This window comes from Sphaerodactylus townsendi, linkage group LG09 (assembly GCF_021028975.2).
Source record: "Sphaerodactylus townsendi isolate TG3544 linkage group LG09, MPM_Stown_v2.3, whole genome shotgun sequence".
In the NCBI taxonomy this organism is placed as follows: Eukaryota; Metazoa; Chordata; class Lepidosauria; order Squamata; family Sphaerodactylidae; genus Sphaerodactylus; species Sphaerodactylus townsendi.
Window position 1 is genome coordinate 29227837 of NC_059433.1, and position 18671 is coordinate 29246507.

Sequence of the window (18671 nt, forward strand, 5' to 3'; positions counted from 1 at the left end):
ATACATCTCGATGCCACATTGTGATATGTGAAGTCATCATAAGATGATTTTTGAATATCAGTTTCATGTAGTGTGTGTTTAGTTTGCATGCCCTGACACCAATGACTTTTATTTTCTACCTGATGCACTTGGGTTGCCAACAGTTTGCCTGTCATGACAAAACTAATGGTTCTTCCTCCATGAAGATGAAAGCATATATCCATCACGTAAATACAGACCCAATAAATTTCACTGAAATTACCTTCACCATATTACCATATAAAAATACAAAACAAATCAGCTAGCAGTAGCAATATTCTCTCAGGTGCAGTAATAGGGCTTCAAGATTTTACTATATATATATATAAAAATAATTTTTCCAAGTTTAAGTGGGTTGAGCACAATGCATTCTCACAAGACTGTATACACTAGAGACACACACCAGACAGAAAAATAGGCAATATGCTGGAGGAACCATCCCAATGTTGTCATCTAGTGTTTCAACGGAATATACACCTTTTTTAATTACAAAGCCAAATAAAGTTACATTAGAAAGATTTTTGCACGATGTGTTGTTTTACCAAAAATTTCAAGACTTGATATATTTGAGAACAGATGTTTTAGGCAAAGTTGTACAGAGCAAGCCTAAATATGTCATTGGAACAAATCCATTTGTCATTAATATTCTTGAGGATAAACAACTGGTGGAATCCCATCACTGGATCATCATCTACCTACGAGGAAAGGTGAAAAGCAAACTTAGCCCATGCAGTAACACATTCAAATCAAACCAACTCAACATGTTCAGTTAAGCTAGAAGCACAGAAGGGATGACTACTGCTTCTTAGAACTTTCTCTGAAACGGTCCATTTTTTTCTAATAAAACAGAATAGCACTGCGCACCGCACTCGCCCTCAGGCCAGCTTGCCCTGCCCTGCCACTTGCACAAGCCACCTGCCCCACCTCTCCCACACTGCCTCCCACCCCACCCAGGACGGAGGGCAAAGGACCCCCATCCCCAAAAGGCAAGAACCCACACCACAGCCTGCGCCCCTAAATATAAAAAAACATAAAACAGAGTACATGATTCAATCATGGTGCAAACAGCCAGCTGAACTGAACAAGAAGAAGTTTGGATTTATATTCCCCCTTTCTCTCCTGCAGGAGACTCAAAGGGGCTGACAATCTCCTTGCCCTTCCCCCCTCACAACAAACACCCTGTGAGGTGGGTGGGGCTGAAAGAGCTCCAGCAAGTTGTGACTAGCCTAAGGTCACCCAGCTGGCGTGTGTGGGAGTGCACAGGCTAATCTGAATTCCCCAGATAAGCCTCCACAGCTCAAGCAGCAGAGCGGGTTCTTCCAGATTAGAATGTACCTGATCTTAGGGCCAACTGGCTATTTCATTGCAAAACAACAAGATTGAGCTGTACCGTTTCTATCCAAACCCCTTCCTTGGGCTCTTGCCTTTTAACTTTATAAACCTGAGAGGAGGAGCCCAAGACTCTAGGATTAATATGAGCTGCTTTCAGAAGCTATTGTCTGAAAAGCGGGATATAAACAAAACGTGCCGCTTGACTGATGATTTGTAATCAGTCTATGAATCTTCCAGGTTGTCATACTGATCTGAAACTTGCCATGTCAAAGCAAACCCAAGATTTTCTTCTTGCTCACTCCACACCTTGTATGTGTAATGGTTTTTATTTGTAAATTACAAGGTTTGGTGGAACTCTGTTTTAATAATGTTGTGGACTGCATAGGAAATTCGTCAAGAGGAAACCAAATCTAATAAGCTTCTTGACCCTGGCAGCTACTTGTCACAGATGTTTTCATTATGCCTGTTTCGTGATTGAGGACACATGTGTGAATAAATGGAAGAAAGTAATTGCTTTTGAAATTAACTGCGCTGTGTTTTCTATTCTGGCATCAATAACTTACAAGTGGGGGATTCATGAAGACTTGTGAGGATGTCTAATTTTCCCCATTCTTCACGTGTTTTGCCCCTTTCTCTACCTCTGGCTGTCCCTACAGCCTCTTCAGGTTTTATTTCAGTCCCTGCAACCTACCTTTTCTTCTTCGCTTCTCCTATCTTCAAGATTTCCTTTCTACTCCTCTCACCTCCATTCTATATTTCACCTCACCCATCACCGACTCTGAGGCTTGGATCCATCAGCATTGTTTGAGTGTTCCTTAGAAATCTCCAAAAGTGTCACTAAAGTCTCACAACATACAGCCCCATCCAATGAGGAGTGGGACTAAAAGGGCTTTTGGGAACAATGTGGACATGTATCAACACATTTGCCCTCCCTGGGGCACTTACCCTCACAGGGATGGCAGATGCACCAGCGGCTGCCCGTCCCTCAGCCCTGCACCACTAAACCTAGAAGTCTGGGCTGCGGCAGGGCTCCACTAGAATCCCAATCGAATGCCAGTGTGGGGGCAGGCTGGGGCATTGCCAACATTAGTCAGCTCCCTCCACAGTTTAGGGTTGGGATTGTTGCACCCCAGGCTCTGGACTTATGCCACTCTTTTGGTGGCTTACGTCCTATAAGGCCTATGGAGCTTTCTGGCAGTGGAGGAGTTTCAGAGCTTTTTCTAGCTCCCTGTGCCACCAGAAAGCCCTCTTGGAGGTGGTAGGATGGTGCCGCAACGGCACTGCATCCTGCCGCCTCCAGCTTTGGATGCGGCTGTCCGTCTTGTAAGCAGAGGCGTATGGGGGGGAAATGGCACCTGGAGACAGTCGTTCTCTGGGTGTTCCCCTGCTACACCTGGGGGCAGGGCTCGGGGGTGCCACCACGAGCCTCACCCCCCTGCTGCCAACTGGAAGTTGGGGGGGGGGACAGGCTTGGGGGGCAGTGTCCTCAGGCTTCCTTGGCCCCGCCCACGTCGATTACGAAATGGGTGGGCTGAGGGCACCCGAAGACGAGGCAGAAGGACTTCTGCTGCCTTGCCATCTTTCTGGTCATGGGGGGGGGGCAATTTTACGCCCCCCACATGACCAGGTTAGTGGATCCCTTGTCCCTAGGCAGATACGCCACTGCTTGTAAGATCTCAGTGTGAATTCAACTCTTACAGCTAAAGTTGTTACTTGTGTTCTTTTAAAAAAATTATTCTTTTCTTGCAAACTTGAGGGTTCCCTCAGAAATGTAGATTCCTGCTCAGTGGAATAGAGGAAAGCCAGGAATGACTGTTAGCTTTGGACAAAAGTGCTTTCGGGAAGGAGCAGATGGGCCCCATCAGTTGGTCATGAGCAGTGTCTTGGAGATCACATGTCTAATACTGAAAGAGTAGTCACTTTTTTAAAAGGAATGACTGGCTGATTATGGAATTTGTTAATTCACCACATTTGGATACGCTTTGGTACTTTTATTCCATAGGATTGTACAGCTGAACAAGTCAGCTAACCATACCACAATACTCAGTCTTCTGTGGAAGCTATTGATCAGCTGGGATGCTGGCTAATGAGATATATTTTTGAATAGGCTGCAAAGTTATATCTGGTTTCAAAGGTGGATATAAAGAAAAGATTTGTGACTGATGTAATCATGAAACTGATCCCTTTGAAAAGTGAAAATCCTAGCTTTCATTCTGAAAATAGTAGCTTCCTTGCCCTTGTAGCTACAGAGATATATCTGAATGAGTGAAAAATTCCTTGCTGTGCCAAAAATCAGCAGACAGCGCGCATCAGTAATACTCAGACTAGGGATTTCCTTCGGACTACAAGTGAACACTTGGCTCTGACTCTATTTCCAGCAGTGAGGTTTGAAGGGCAGAAGCCGAAACCTTCTCCCTTGATGGCACTTTTGTAAGGCAGCTGTCAGTAGAGAACAATGGAAGAGAGACAGAGAATTGCCTGAATTCATTGTGATATGCAGGGCTATCTGGGCCAAACAGGATATTATTAGGGAAACCTGGGGCTCCTAACCCTGTGTGTTGCTCCATAATGACTGGAGGGAAATTCTGTAGAGTAGACTTAGTAGGCAGGAGAAGGTGCTTCCATTACAGCAAAAATTATAGCGCAACTCACTGCGGTAAAAATTGTGGCATAATTGGCTTGATTGTGGCATAAATTCTCATAGGGTGATGTCTCTCATTATAATATAAAGTGAATTCCAGTGCACAAACCATAGCAAACCTGCTACCATTTAAATGCCGCAAGATTCCTTTTTGTTTTTGTCAGCATGGAAAAATTGCACATATACTAAAGACACAATTGTCAATTCTTACCTTCAACTGACCAACAACCATACTAAGGATACAATTATCAGGAGTTGGCTGATGATCCTGGGAGGTTATGTTGTGCTGAATTTTTTGGAAAGGAAGTCTCTGTTTATAGAAGAAAATTATGTTAAACATACTTCTCCAGTGGATAATAGAAGTATCTGGAATTCTGAATAAGAATGACACAACTTGGTGTAGTAACTATAATGTTGGACAGATCTTGGAAAACCAGGTTTGAATTCCCACTCTGTCATAGAAGTTTGTTGGGTGACCTTTGACCCACCATTCTCTCAGCTTAACCTACCTCAAAGTGTTGCTGCAGCAAGGATAACATGGAGGAGGGGGACAATGATATAATTGAAACTGATATAATAAGCTGCTTTTAGTCACCACTAGGGAAGAAAGCAGGGTATAATTATTTAAAATGACAAAGTCCGTTCAATAGAATTCCCCATCACTTCCTTCAAAGACTGTGTTTTTAATTTTTAAAAAGCATTAAAAAACAGACAGCAAGATAACATACATAAAATGAACAATACAATGACAGGAGCTAAGCGGTCAAATACCATCAATTTTTCCATAATGGCCGTTTTCCCTTGGAACTGCTGCCCTTCCCATGATAAGCAGGAAGCATCTGTCTGTAAAAAAGAGAGACAGAGAGTAAAACAAATATCAGTAATTTACTTTTAAAAGACTGAACTAAAATGCAAACAAATAATTCCTAGGCAGGATACCTTGAGAGAGATCCCTTCACAAGTGCCCCCTACTTAGCTCCTCATTACTTCTTGTATCCCAGCAGCAAAGAAAGATGCAAAATGTAGTAGAGAGATAGTGTGATGTAGTGGTTAAAGTGCTGGACTAGGAACGAGGAAAGATAGGTTCAAATCGATTTCTTGCTGGGTCACGCTCTTTTGGGTTCAAATCTCACTTTTCATGAGTGACACGCTTTCCGTCTAACCTACTTCAACGGGTTGTTGTAAGGATAAAATCAAAAGGAGACGGATGCAAGCAGCTTTGGATACCCATTGGGGTATCCAACCTAGACAGGTGGAATGGGGCAGAAGGATCATTGTAGTTCATAAAGAGGTTTTACCATCACCAGATGTCCCCTTCTGCTTTATAGCTGGGATAGGGGGATTGTACATGTCACTGGGTCATAGAGACAGAACAGGGCTGCAGTTGGTTCACTGTACACACTGCTGCTCAACAGCATCCCTGTCCGAGTTGATGGGGCACTCTCGGAGATGGTGTTGGAGGCTCCCAGGACTGCTGTTCCTCATGATTCCATCTTCATCAGGTGAAGCAGTGCGGGGTGTTGGAGCACTGCCTGGAGGAGGTCATAGTTTGGATGAGCGTGAATCGATTGACGCTGAATCCTGACAAGATGGAGATGCTGTTTGTGCCAGGTTCTAAAGTCCAGTTCATAGAAGGTCACCTTTGCCAGGGCGATTTTGCCCCAAAAGGATCAGGTGAGAGATTTGGGGTCCTCCGGGGGGGGCGGGGGGGCGCTACCAACTCTGCCCATTTGTGGACCAAAATGACCTGACCACAGTTGTCCAAGCTCTGGTAATCTCTAAGTTGGACTACCACAATGTGCTTTATGTGGGGGTACCCTTGAAGACAGTCCAGAAACTGGAGCTGGTGCAGCATACTGCAGCTTGGCTGCTAACTCTTAACACCCCAGGCCGTGAGCATATTATGCCGGTACTGAAGGAACTGCACTGGCTCACAGTTTGCTACCGGGCTCAATTGAAGATGTTGGTTATGACCTATAAAGCCCTAAACTGCCTGGGACCACATTTGTGGGAAACCCTGCCATACAGACTGGCCCGGGTGCTGAGGTCATGGGGGGAGGGCCCTGTTGGCAGTCCCTTCCCTCTCTGAGGTGGGGGGGGGGCTGCATGGAGGGTTTTCTCTGTAATAGTTCCCACTTTATGGAATGCCCTCCCAATAAAGGTTCGACAAGTGCTAACACTATATACCTTTTGGTGCCTGCTTAAGACCATGATCTTCGCCAAGTATTTGAATTATTGATGCCATCTACACCCAGTCCACTGGGCTTTTTTGGAACTTGTTGAACGTTCCAGGGGGGTAGGGAATATGTGCTAGTATGTTTTTAGATATGTATTTTTGATGGGTAGGTTTTTGTTTTAGGTACGGTTTTGTTTCTAGGGATATTTTAGGGATGTTTTTAGTTTTAGATGTGTTTTTAGGAATTTTTATCTGGGTATAATGCTGTTTCTATTGTAACGTGGGAAGCATTTTTAAATGGTTATAACCCGCCCTGGGATGCATTTGAAGGATGGGATAGAAATCAACTAACTAAAGCAATAAAAAAAGAATTTAAAACAAAGCTATATTGACACTTACATAAAAGGCACCTAACTGTTCCCTGTTGGAATCAAACTTCTGATAATACAACTGTATAAAACTTGTTCCAATTTGCTCCCAAATAGGCCTTTCTGCCATTTTGTGCACCTGCAAAGAAAACAGAACTTTATGGAATTTTTATTATACAAAAATGTGGATCACAGAGGCAAACTCAGACAACTTTTGCACTGCACATATTGAAGCAAAATCTGCTCTGCATATCGCAGTACAGTCCCAATGAAACAAGAGAATATACACAGGATTGAACATGAATGAGGACAAATTCAGTAGCAGACATGTAGTGTAGTGATTTGAGAGTAAGGCTAAGATCCAGATGTCCCAGAGTTGAATCTTCCCTTTGTCATGGAAGCTAAATGGGTGACCCTGGACCAATCACACACACTGAGCCTAACCTACCTCATAAGGTTGTTGTAAGGATACAAACAGAGAGGACAACAATGTAAGCTGCTGTCTCGAAGGAGGAGGGTTGGTTTAAAGAAATTAACAGAGTGCATTTGTCTATGTAAACTAATTTGTTTACAACACGGCCAAGTGTCTGATAAATTCAGAAAATGGAATGCTTTTCTGACCCAAGCCTGCGAAGGGAGGGAATGCATAGGAATCAAATAAATAAATATCAATAATAAATAAAATGAGTCATTAATTTGGAGCATGAACACTTGATGTTTTATAATAGTTCTGTAGTGTGTATCTTATAATATTGTTAGTATCAGTTTCTCATCTACAAATATTAAAAAACAATGTAAGCTGCCACAAAGGCAAGGTATGATTTAATAAATACACAGACATGAAAAAGCATGTATTTAAATTGTTATTTTTGTATTCTCTGCCAATTAACATGGAAGAAAGGAAAAGGCTAGCAGCTACAAGCTTATTGGCTGATTCTGAGATTGGACATCCATCAACAGACACACTAACCAACTCTTCTCCTTGCTAAATTACCTCCCAACCCACAACATGATATTTCTTTATAACACATCATTCTTTTTTTTCACCTGTAGCCTCTTCCAGGGTTTCAGAAGAGAACTAGAAAGAACACATGGACAAATGCTTCTATTATTATCCAGAAACGATACCAGAAGATTCCATGTGTGCCTCCATCTTTTCCTTTTGTCACTGCTTTGGAAGGGAGGAGATCCAGTTATGAGTGTTAGGAAGATGGGGGGGGGGGGGGGGACAGTACAAAGGAAACAGGGCAGCGGTGGCGAACCTATGGCCGAACCTATGGCACGGGTGCCAGAGGTAACACTCAGAGCCCTTTCTGTGCTCTCAACTATGCTGTATGGAGACTAAAAGAGTGAGCCCCGGGTAACAAAATGGATTTATTTTTGAGTAAATACAGATTATTGGGCTGCACAAATTATCTCCTGATGCAGCAGAGGTTGATTATTCAAACCAATGTGGATTCCACACAGCATATTTATAACGATCTGCAATAGTTCTAAATGAATTTGTTTTCCATTTCGGAAAACAAGTTCATTTATAACAATTGCAACTGGTTATAAATATAGTATGCGGAATCCATCCAAATGTGTCCTCCACATCTCCGATATAACCAACGTCCAACACACCCATCCACGCATAGCAGAGAGAGGCACTTTTTTGCATGTATTTGCAAGGTTGAATTCCTGAGTTTCCCAATTCAAACTTGATAGACCAACAGAGACTTGAACACGGTTTCTATATATACAAACCCAATTCTAGCAGCCAACCATGCTGTCGAAGGCAGGCATGGCTGGAATCACTGGGGTGCTGTGTGGTTTCCGGGCTGTATGGCCGTGTTCTAGCAGCATTCTCTCCTGATGTTTTGCCTGCATCTGTGGCTGGCATCTTCAGAGGATCTAATGATGCATCTGTGGCTGGCATCTTCAGAGGATCAGATTCGCCAGCCCCAGATGCAGGCGAAATGTCAGAATGCTGCTAGAACACGGCCATACAGCCCGGAAACCACACAGCACCCCAGCTAACCGTGCTGTCTCTAAACTTACACGATTTGGTACTCCCGCCTCACAGAGGAAAACACTGAAGTTTAACCATGTATTGAACTTAGTAATATGGGGGGGGGGGGAGTGCAGAGGATAATCCATAACTGCAACATTTTAAAGCAAGGCTGCACGTCCTAGTCCAGTGGTGGCGAACCTATGGTGCCAGAGGTGGCACTCGAAGCCCTCTCTGTGGGCACGCGTACACAGAGTTCATCATGTGATAATAGTGTAATTATTTCAGGGAGATTATTAGCATTAAACCTAAGACCTAGTTTTGGGGAAGCAGTGTAGGTAACCCTGTTAAGCGCTGTTAAACCCTACTGATTTTCATGGGAAGAATGAAAGCGTGATCCTTTACCTGGGAGTAAGCTCGGTTGCTGGCAATGGGGCTTGCTTCTGAGTAAACCCTCCTAGGGTCGTGATTCACCCGTTTGAAGCGTCGCACAGTTGCTTCAAAGTAAAGCCACTGACTGTCACCAAGCTTACTCTCGAGTAACACACGCCTTGGAGCCAACTGTTTTTTCTATACCTCAGTATTCAGGTTAAATTGCCATGTTGGCACTTTGCAATAAATAAGTGGGTTTTGGATTGCAGTTTGGGCACTCGGTCTTGAAAAGGTTCACCATCACTGTCCTAGTCCCAAACACAAGGCGGCTCAGTGTCGAGTAAGCATGCCTCAGTGATCGGGCTGTCCTACTGTAAAATCAGCTAAACTGAGAATGCAGGGATAAGCGATGCTTGCCGATTGGGAGCAAACCGTGCTGCATCCTTAGCTGCTTCATCGGCTCTTCCGTTTTCCTTTGCAGCTTCAATGTCTGCCCGAGGATGACCCCGGTAATGCGCTCCAGCTACTTCACTATCTGCAAACTTCTCTAAGAGAGTCTGAAGACTTGACCAACGCACGAGTTTACTGCAAGACCGATCCGACGGTCGATCCGAGCTTCTCACGGTTAGAGGCAACCGACTGCTCGGCCGCGTGCGGGAAGAGAAGGGAACGCGCTGCTCCCCACGATGGGGTGTCGCAAGCGCAGCGCTGCCTGCACCCCGAGGCCCTTTTGCAAGAGGCCACTCCGATGCAAGCAACAGCGTGCAAACCGCTTTGCAAAAGGAAGTTACGCAAAACCACAGCGCGGCGGGAGCACCCTCCGAGCCACACAGCAAACTGCCTTTTCTCCTTCACAGCCCTCATCCCATTCAATTCTAGCCACCTTCTGTAGCTCTTTACTTCCCCCTCCCACTGGTTTTACCTCCCAGCCGTTCCCGTCACTACCCAGCTGGGGAGCACACTGCAGCCGCCTGCCCATTCATTTCCACCCTATTGCAAGCAGCCTCCAAAAAAGGCAGGATGGGGGGAAAGCTTCGGATTTCCGGAAAGGGTGAATACGAAAGCCGCTAAGATGGAAATGCAAACGAGAAAACTAGGCACTTCTGAAACTTCATCATATCCGATTTAAACCGTATGTGGCTACGTCTCTCCAGGTGTTTCCAGTGAAATCAGGTGGGTGGGGGCAGGGAGAGAGAGAGAATGCAACTCACGGAAAGAACCGCAACTTCTGAATTTGCCGCCACTCGGAATCCCGGGCGAAACTTTTCCACTCCCTTTGCAAATACGTGATGCCGCTCCGGATGACCAGCAGGTGGCGCTCACACTAAGCATTTGGCTTTCTGACGTCAGAACTTCTCCAGCCAATAGTAGCCTCGGCGCCGTCCCCTCGGAGGATGTTCAAATTCTTGGCGGGGCGGGGGGGGGGGGGGGGGCTTTGATGGATGCTTCGAAGCATACCTGATCCGTATTCAAGGAAGATTACTTGCTCTGCTGGTTGCATCGCTGGATTAAATTATGCAAAGATGGCTGTGCTGAATGTCCAATGTTTAAGAACATAAGAACTAGCCTGCTGGATCAGACCAGAGTCCATCTAGTCCAGCACTCTGCTACTTGCAGTGGCCCACCAGGTGCCTTTGGGAGCTCACATGCAGAATGTGAAAGCAATGGCCTTCTGCTACTGCTGCTCCTGAGCACCTGGTCTGCTAAGGCATTTGCAATCTGAGATCAAGGAGGATCAAGATTGGTAGCCAAACATCGACTTCTCCTCCATAAATCTGTCCAAGCCCCTTTTAAAGCTATCCAAGTTAGTGGCCATTACCACCTCCTGTGGCAGCATATTCCAAACACCAAATCACGTATGTTGCGTGAAGAAATGTTTCCTTTTATTGAGTCCTAATCCCCGCATTTTCAATGCATGCCCCTAGTTTTAGTATTGTGAGAAAGAGAAAAAAAAATTCTGTTAACATTTTCTATCCCATGCATAATTTTATAGACTTCAATCATATCCCCCCTCAGACGTCTCCTCTCCAAACTAAAGAGTCCCAAACGCTGCAGCCTCTCCTCATAAGGAAGGTGCTCCAATCCCTCAATCATCCTTGTTGCCCTTCTCTACACTTTTTCTATCGCTTCGATATCCTTTTTGAGATGTGGTGACCAGAACTGAACACAGTACTCCAAGTGCGGTCGCACCACTACTTTATATAAGGGCATGACAATATTTGCAGTTTTATTATCAATTCCTTTCCTAATCATCCCCAGCATAGAGTTTGCCTTTTCACAGCTGTCATGCATTGAGTTGACATTTCCATGGAACTATCAACTAAGAAACCCAAATCCCTTTCCTGGTCTGTGACTGATAGCACCGACCCCTGTAGCATGTATGTGAAGTTTGGATTTTTTGCCCCTAAGTTCATCACTTCACATTTTGCTACATTGAACTGCATTTGGCATTTCTTAGCCCACTCATCTAATTTATCAAGGTCCATTTGGAGCTCTTTGCAATCCTTTGCGGATCTCACCACCCTACATAATTTGGTATCAATTAACATGGCAGAAATAATGGGAGCTAATAGGAAATGGGGGCTACACCTTTGAGGGTCCATAACTTTGGACCCCTTGAACTAAACTTTACCAAACCTTGGTGGTATCATCAGGAGAGTCTCCTAAAGATAACCTGACATTTCGGTGCTGCTAGCCTAAAATGTACCCCCTGCAGGCCAAAAACTGAAAAAACACTAAAAAATACAAAAAACACAAATGAACATGGGGGGAGGGCTGAGATTTTGTACTGGGCTCCATTTTCCCTAGCTACGCCTCTGCTAACAAGTATATACAATATATCACTAAAACTGGCCTATGGGCCAGATTGCTGGCAAATAGTAAATGTCACCCCCATTTTTAAAGAGGGGGTTCAGAGGGGATCTAGAAAATTACAGGCCAGTTAGCCTAACTTTTTTCCAGCTAATTAGTAGAAACTGATTAAAGAGAATTATTAAGCACAGTGAGAAACAAAGCTTACTGAGGGAAAATCAACATAGTATTTACTAAGCCTTGTTCACTTTCTTAGATTTTTTTGAGCAGGTTAACAAGCTGGGTACTCATTTTACCCACCTCAGAAGGGTGGAAGGCTGAGTCAACCTTGAGCCAGCTACCTGAAACCAACTTCCGCTGGGACTGAACTCAGGTTGTTAGCAGAACTTGGACTGCAGTATTGCAGCTTACCACTCTGCGCCATGACATTCATTAGCAGTGGCTAAAATAAGCAAATCCAGAGGTTCACACAGAAAAAAATAGCAACTGGAATCCGCATGTAATTTTGGCTGGGAGTGTGCCAAAAGAAAGAGCTGGTCAATTGGGCTAATGTTCAATTTAATCTACTACCAGGGAACTCAAAATTGTGCTGTGGAGAAATAAATTTTATACAGAATATTGTGAAGAACAACATGGCTTGAAGTGGTTCTTCGGTCCATTCACATTCCATGAAACAGGAACATGGTTTCTGAGCTGCGCCATAGTTTTTTGAAGTTCACTTAAGCTTTGTGTTTCTATTTTCTTGTCTCAAGTTCATCTTCTATTTCCTGTAATTGATATTCCAGTTCACTTTCCTCCAGTTCACTTTCACTGTCCCAATAATCTTCATTATATTTGTCCGCTAAATATTTCGAAGGTGTGAGATCATCAGAAGCTTTCCTGGCTTTTTTCTTTCTCAGTTTCTTTTGCTTCTGTATTTCAGCCAGCTGCTCCTGCTGCTGCTGTAACAATCCAATCCCTTCTACTACTTCGTCCTTTCTCATGTTTTTGTATTCAAGTATTTGCTTATTTAAATCTTCATGATCAACTCCAAACAGATTAGAGAGAATGGGAGAATCTGGGGGGTCCAGAGATCCGGATCCTTGTTCGCTGCAAGAAAGGGGCAAAGTTGGATAAACTATAACATATTTGATACTCTTCAAGTAAACACAAGACCACATATAGGCTCTCTGAAACATATCTGAACATAATGCAAAGACAGCTTCTAATATTTCAGTTTTGCCATCAAGTTTTCAACTCTTAAATAGTTATAATCACCACTATTTAGTCCCATTAATTTCAAGGGGGTAAGAGAAAACCACAGGCTTAGATATTTCCCACTGGAATCAGCACTTAAATTTTGGCTGGAAGTGTGCTCTGACAGTAAGGCCTGACATTTCACATACACACAAACCCCCAAAATCCACAGAAAATGACCTGCACTCACCACAGTTCTGCATTATAACACTATCCCCCCCGCACCCTGGAACTCAAAACTTACGACAATATAAAGCAAAAACACTCTAATAAAAAATCAGAAGTATTTAGTTGACATTCGTATCAACAGTCCATCAGTGTATTTTTTCAGGATGTTTGGTAATGGCAGCATATGTCACAGCTAGAAATTTTATGCACTACGGATATAAATCTGTCTCCCTTTCATGCTTGCTTGCTCCCTCTTCTCATGTGCGGAGCACAACTTAAGGCTTCTTGATTTTGAAAGTCTTCATACTGGATACCTTGTTATGTCTGAATGTAGGTATCCGGATGAAATTAAATATGTTCCTTCTCCACAAACTGGGAGTCTAAACTGGGATTAAACAGAGGTTCAGAATAAGCAAATATGAGGGAAAGAAATGCCAGTTTGTCCAGGAGCCTGCATTCAGATGTCACCACAAGCTGAGGGATAAGACTTGTAAAATAAGTCAAGTCTTCAATCTTTAAGTGGTTGGGGGATGGAAAAGGTCACATAAGTATGACAACAAGACTTGTTCCTCATGGTCACAAATGAACTTTATTACAGGAGTTGATTGAAGCTAGGGCAGGGGTAGGGAACCTGCGGCTCTCCAGATGTTCAGGAACTACAATTCCCATCAGCCTCTGTCAGCATGGCCAATTGGCCATGCTGGTAGGGGCTGATGGGAATTGTAGTTCCTGAACATCTGGAGAGCCGCAGGTTCCCTACCCCTGCTCTAAACTATTTTTAGAAGTTATAATGTCTACAATACAAGAAGTTGGCTGTGACTGTGTACAATGTTATTGTTCCCTAAGCTGTCTTGTTTTGTTTTAAAGATACATAAGCCATCCAGCTTGAACAGTATTTTAAAGACTGCTCCAACAAAAGTTAGAAAAGAAGACAGCATACGAAAAAGAACCCTGGATGTTCTGTTATATAAAAATGTGAGAGATATTCTGGCTACTTGTGAAGCTGGCGAAGAACTTTACAATCTCAACATAGAACTGTCTAAAGTAAGTACAAAAGATATTGGTCCTGTAATTTTAGATAAGTTGTAACACACGGATGATTTGGAATACTTAAATCCCAGTCCTTCAGTCAGCTCTGCAGTTCAGCATGTAGGCTACCCATGACAGGCATAACATGGTATCGTTTTGTACTATTTATTTATTTTATCAGGCTTATAGGCTGCCCTTCCTTATTGGGCAGGCTCAGGGTGGCTTATAACAGCTTACATGACTCCTCCCCTGACCCGTACCTACTATTCTGGAGGCAGAATAGTATATAATACTATAAGATTCGACTACTGATATTTATTGCCTTGGAGGAGAGCAGGCTAGTCTTGGAGGAGGGGGAAAAAATCAAAACCACCTCTCTGTGGTCACCTTGCTCTTTTCCTGGGTGGCCTGTGGTAAACCAGGTTTATTTTCTGTTCTGGTTGGCTAGCTTGCTGTAGTCTTGGCAGCTGCTAGGGAGCTGGGTTGACAGTGCTGGGGATGCAGAGAAAGGCCAGGGAGTGGTGGAATAGATGGGCCCTTTATTTCCATTCCAAGCAGAAAGACCATAGGTTCAGGAGGCTGTTAGCTTACCTCTCCCCATGTCTCTCCAGTGGCAGCTTTAAGCTACAACTCTTTGCCAATCACAAGCCTTATCAGGTGGTGGCTTTATCCACTTTTCTAAAACATGGGGGAGATTTCACACTGGGGAATACTGTTCAGAAGAGCTATAGGGGCTTATGAAAGAGCCACTGAGTGAGTGTCACTGAATGAAAGATTTGCTGCTGAAGTGAATCTCTTAAATCACATGTTTAGTTTAGTTTGGTTCAGGGTTCTGTTTTCTTTGATCTGGGAACATTCTGATTTGGGGTGTGTGGAAATGTCAGAATGGCTAGGGGGACTGCGCTGTGATTATGGGGGAGTGGTTTTTAATGTAGGAAGCTTGTAACAGTTCCAGACTTCAATTTTTCTGGTTAAATTACTTTCATGTTCCTTATTGTAAATAAATTTGAGTGTACCTAGTTCCTGCTGAAATCAAGGGTACTAAAATTACACTGAAGAGAACTTGGATTCGGATTCTGTCATTGGAACTAGGCTGGGCCTAACATTTTTATGAACCGCACCTGTGTTATGGAAGCCCTCTTGAATAATATTTCTGCTTGCTCCTGTACCAGAGTTCTCCTTTAGCCTAAGCTGTTTCTCCATCACTATATGGAGAAAATTTTAAAACACACACACACCCTCTCCCCCGCACCTTTGTGATAGAATTGACTTTTTCTCCAGGTAATGGTGATGATATTCACTTGTTCAATTTCCTGTTTATAACCGAGATTGTACTTTTGGACCTTCAAAGTAATTTCTTCACCATGTAAAATATGTATTTGTAACAGGTATTTTAAATTCCTTAGGGCTCTCTTGCACCGGATTTTTCAGCATGTCGTATATATTGGAAGACTACTGGTAACATAGAACAAGATGACCATATTGATAAGATTCTGCAGCAGAGTGCTCGACGTATAAGGTACAGCCATGCTGTTACCCAAGGATGGGGAAAGTTAAGAGAGAGACTATGGGTCAGTGGCAGAGTACAGAAGACCCCAGGTTCAATTCCTAGCATCTCCAGTGTAAGCAGCAGCAGTAGTCAGGAAAAACTTTTCTCTGCCCTAGTTGCTGGAAAGGTGCTACCAATCAGAGTAGACAGTACAGGACTCATCAGACCAATTCTCCAATTCTGTATAAGGCAACTTCATAAGTTCTCTGAAGGCCATTGATATCAATTTTCTAAGATCTGAAGAACTGGAACGAATAATATATCTGCTTGCTTTTTCTCTGTGATAATTAGCATGTATTTTTGTGACAATTAGCTCTGTGATAATTAGCATGACAAGATATGCACACTTGCATAAGCAGGCCTGTTCACTGTTATGCATCCATACAAACTCACTTTTTCATACCTCCCCCAGATAAAAAGATGACCATTGTCTTTTGCGTACCTTAACTCACATGTCTTCCCCCTTTTCTGAGTTGCTGAGGCGTGGCCCTGAGGATTGGGGCCGGGCGGAGATCAAAATTTCAATGGATCCATCTTAAACTATAAGAACCACCAATCATTGTTCAGCACTTAGATGGATAGCATTTTGCTTCTTTTTGGAAAAAAATGAGAACTTTCTTCATCTTGTCCTTGTTGTCCGTTTGTGTCTAAACATTTCAGATGATTTAGAGATGACAGTTTAAACACTAGATTTTTTTCTTTATTTTTGCAGACACATTCTGATTAAAAATCAGGTCCTGGGAACTGTTCCTCCAATAGTATTTGTTAGAGACAAAGCAGATGCCATGGTGCAAGAGGTAAGGAAGAATGCGTATAAACATTGGATTGGATCCTTTCGCTAAGTGAGGAGTTTCCAAGCGCAGCAAGATTCTTCACTTAGCAGAACTGGATCTAATGGATTATCTGTTGGAAGTACTCGAGATGCATAGAATCATAGAGTTGGAAGAGGCCACAAAGGCCATCCAGCCCAACCCCTGCCATGCTGGAATAGACAATCGTGCTGACAGATGGCCATGCTGCCTTTGTTTAAAAACCTCCAAAGGAGGAGACTCCACCACTCTCAGAGGCAGCGCGTTCCATGATCAAACAGCCCTTACAGTCAGGAAGTACTACCTAAGTGGACCCTCTTGTACCTTGAATCCATTACTCCCATTACGTTCATAACAAAATGAAAAATACAGTATTTCTGTAACTGGTGTTTGGTAAGTTTCCAGGATGGAATCAGTGGATAGGGGATGCCTCTTTTGCTCTCTAGTTCTATCAGCAACTATTGTGTTCCGTCCTAAAAGTACCCCACCAAGGTAGGATGACCTTCAGGAATGATACCTAGTTAGGCACATGATATGCCATTAGAAGGATCACATCTTTCTCCAGATACTTACAAAGAAGACTTTTTGCACTTGCTCAGAGTCTAGGGTGCTTGAATTCTGGCCAATCTGGTCTTTTCTGGAAAGCAGAATAGAGTTTATACTTCAAAACCTCAAAGGAGATTGAAGCCAATCTGGATCCCTGGCTGTGACACAGTTTCCCCCTTAGAAACACTGGAGAAAATACCATTGGCTGGTGATTTACTAAGATTTTCCCCCAATTAAAAGGGTATTGGTCCTCTAACCAAGTAAAGACAAATTGTAGGTACACTTTCCAAATAGTCACGCTGTTGATTTTTAATCTCCTCAGGAGGACAGTAAAGATTCCTCAGCTAACTTGTGTCATTGAGCAAGTTCCAGATCATTTGGTGTCACAGCAAATTTTTTCAGACCCACTATTGTTTGGAATTGGTAGTTTGCATTTGAAGACACCATGCCAAAACAGACGACTGGGAGCATGAGTTTTCATGATTTCATCTAAATAGCCTTATTAGGTATCTGAAAATTTGTGTTGACTTTATTACAGGTTGAGAGGTTATTGGCAGTTGCAGATTTTGGGCCTGCAGAAGAAGAAAACGAATTGGATGAAAATGATTTCAGGTAGATTAAAAAAAAAATGCCGATCCAGTTAAGAGTGTCTTTTTGCTGGGTGGGGGGTGTTTAAAATATTTTGAAGTGTACTTTTGAATTGCATCTTCTCCTGCTTCATTATCTTTCAAGATTAGTCATATTTATTTTCTTGGAATCATTTGCTTTAAAGTATGCTTGCCTACTAAACCTTGTTTCATACTGTTAAACAGGTATACAGTTGCTCCTTAAAGACTAATTAAATATATTCCAGCATACGCTTCTGTGAGTTGTAGCTTGCCTCATCAGTTGCAGTGGAGTATACACCCTAGCATTATTTCATAATATAAAAGACTGATATAATTAAAGGGTCGTGTCTTGAGGGTCGTGTCTTGGCAAGAACATATTTTAGTGTTTTTGGATGTCCACTTTTCAATATTATCTGTGCAGTCCACACTACCCCTATTCTGATGTTATGAACAAACAGACATATCAGGAGATGTAGCCTTGTTAGTCCATTGAAGCAAACATAAACTGGAGTCTTGTGGCACCTTAAGCATTAATAAGCATTTCTTCTAAGTTTAAGCAGTCTTAAATGGGGAGTCCACTTTGTCTGATTAATGCAGTGCGTCCCTGTTAAGCACTCATGTGTATGCAAAGTGATGAGAAATGTTGTAGTCAGCACAGCCATGAAGTGCAGGAAGTACATGGTGAGAGGTAATTATGCAAAATGCAAATGTCTTCAAGAAAAGACTATTCACAATGGAAGTAATTAGTGATTCCATTCAATGCAGTCCTACACAGTGTTACACCCTTGAAAGGCCAATGACCTCAATTGCTTTAGAAAGTTGAAACTCTGTTTAGGATTGCACTATCCATTTCCCTAGCTCAGGGGTAGGGAACCTGCGGCTCTCCAGATGTTCAGGATGGGGGGGGGGGTGGGGGGGGGGGGGGGTGGGGGGGCAGGGCGTGGTGGGGGGGGGGGGGTGTGGGGGGGGGGGGGGGTGGGGGGGGGGGGGGGTGGGGGGGGGGGGTGGGGGGGGGGGG

At 43.4% G+C, this 18671-nt stretch overlaps 2 protein-coding genes across 3 annotated transcripts in view; one reads left to right on the forward strand and one right to left on the reverse strand.

Annotated features, from left to right (window-relative positions):
- The window catches only part of RBFA (ribosome binding factor A), a 32217-nt gene extending 14521 nt beyond the window's left edge, over positions 1–17696 (forward strand). The window contains exons 4-7 of the mRNA XM_048508528.1: positions 13980–14156; positions 15548–15660; positions 16403–16487; positions 17584–17696. Of these exons, the coding sequence (XP_048364485.1) occupies positions 13980–14156; positions 15548–15660; positions 16403–16487; positions 17584–17661 (453 nt within the window). The 3' untranslated portion in view covers positions 17662–17696. The remainder of the gene's footprint in view (positions 1–13979; positions 14157–15547; positions 15661–16402; positions 16488–17583) is intronic.
- LOC125439144 (nuclear transport factor 2-like) lies at positions 314–10439 on the reverse strand. Of its 2 annotated transcripts, none has more exons than XM_048508066.1 (5): positions 10109–10439; positions 6567–6674; positions 4763–4834; positions 4203–4301; positions 314–713 (listed from the first exon to the last, which is right to left on the reverse strand). In XM_048508066.1, the coding sequence occupies exons 2-5, from the start codon at positions 6663–6665 to the stop codon at positions 600–602; spliced, it is 384 nt and encodes a 127-aa protein (XP_048364023.1). In that variant the 5' UTR covers positions 6666–6674; positions 10109–10439; the 3' UTR covers positions 314–599. The 2 variants fall into 2 exon arrangements, with proteins under 2 accessions (XP_048364023.1, XP_048364022.1); XM_048508065.1 differs by lacking the exon at positions 10109–10439 and adding an exon at positions 9820–9902.
- Positions 17697–18671: the final 975 nt, after the last annotated feature.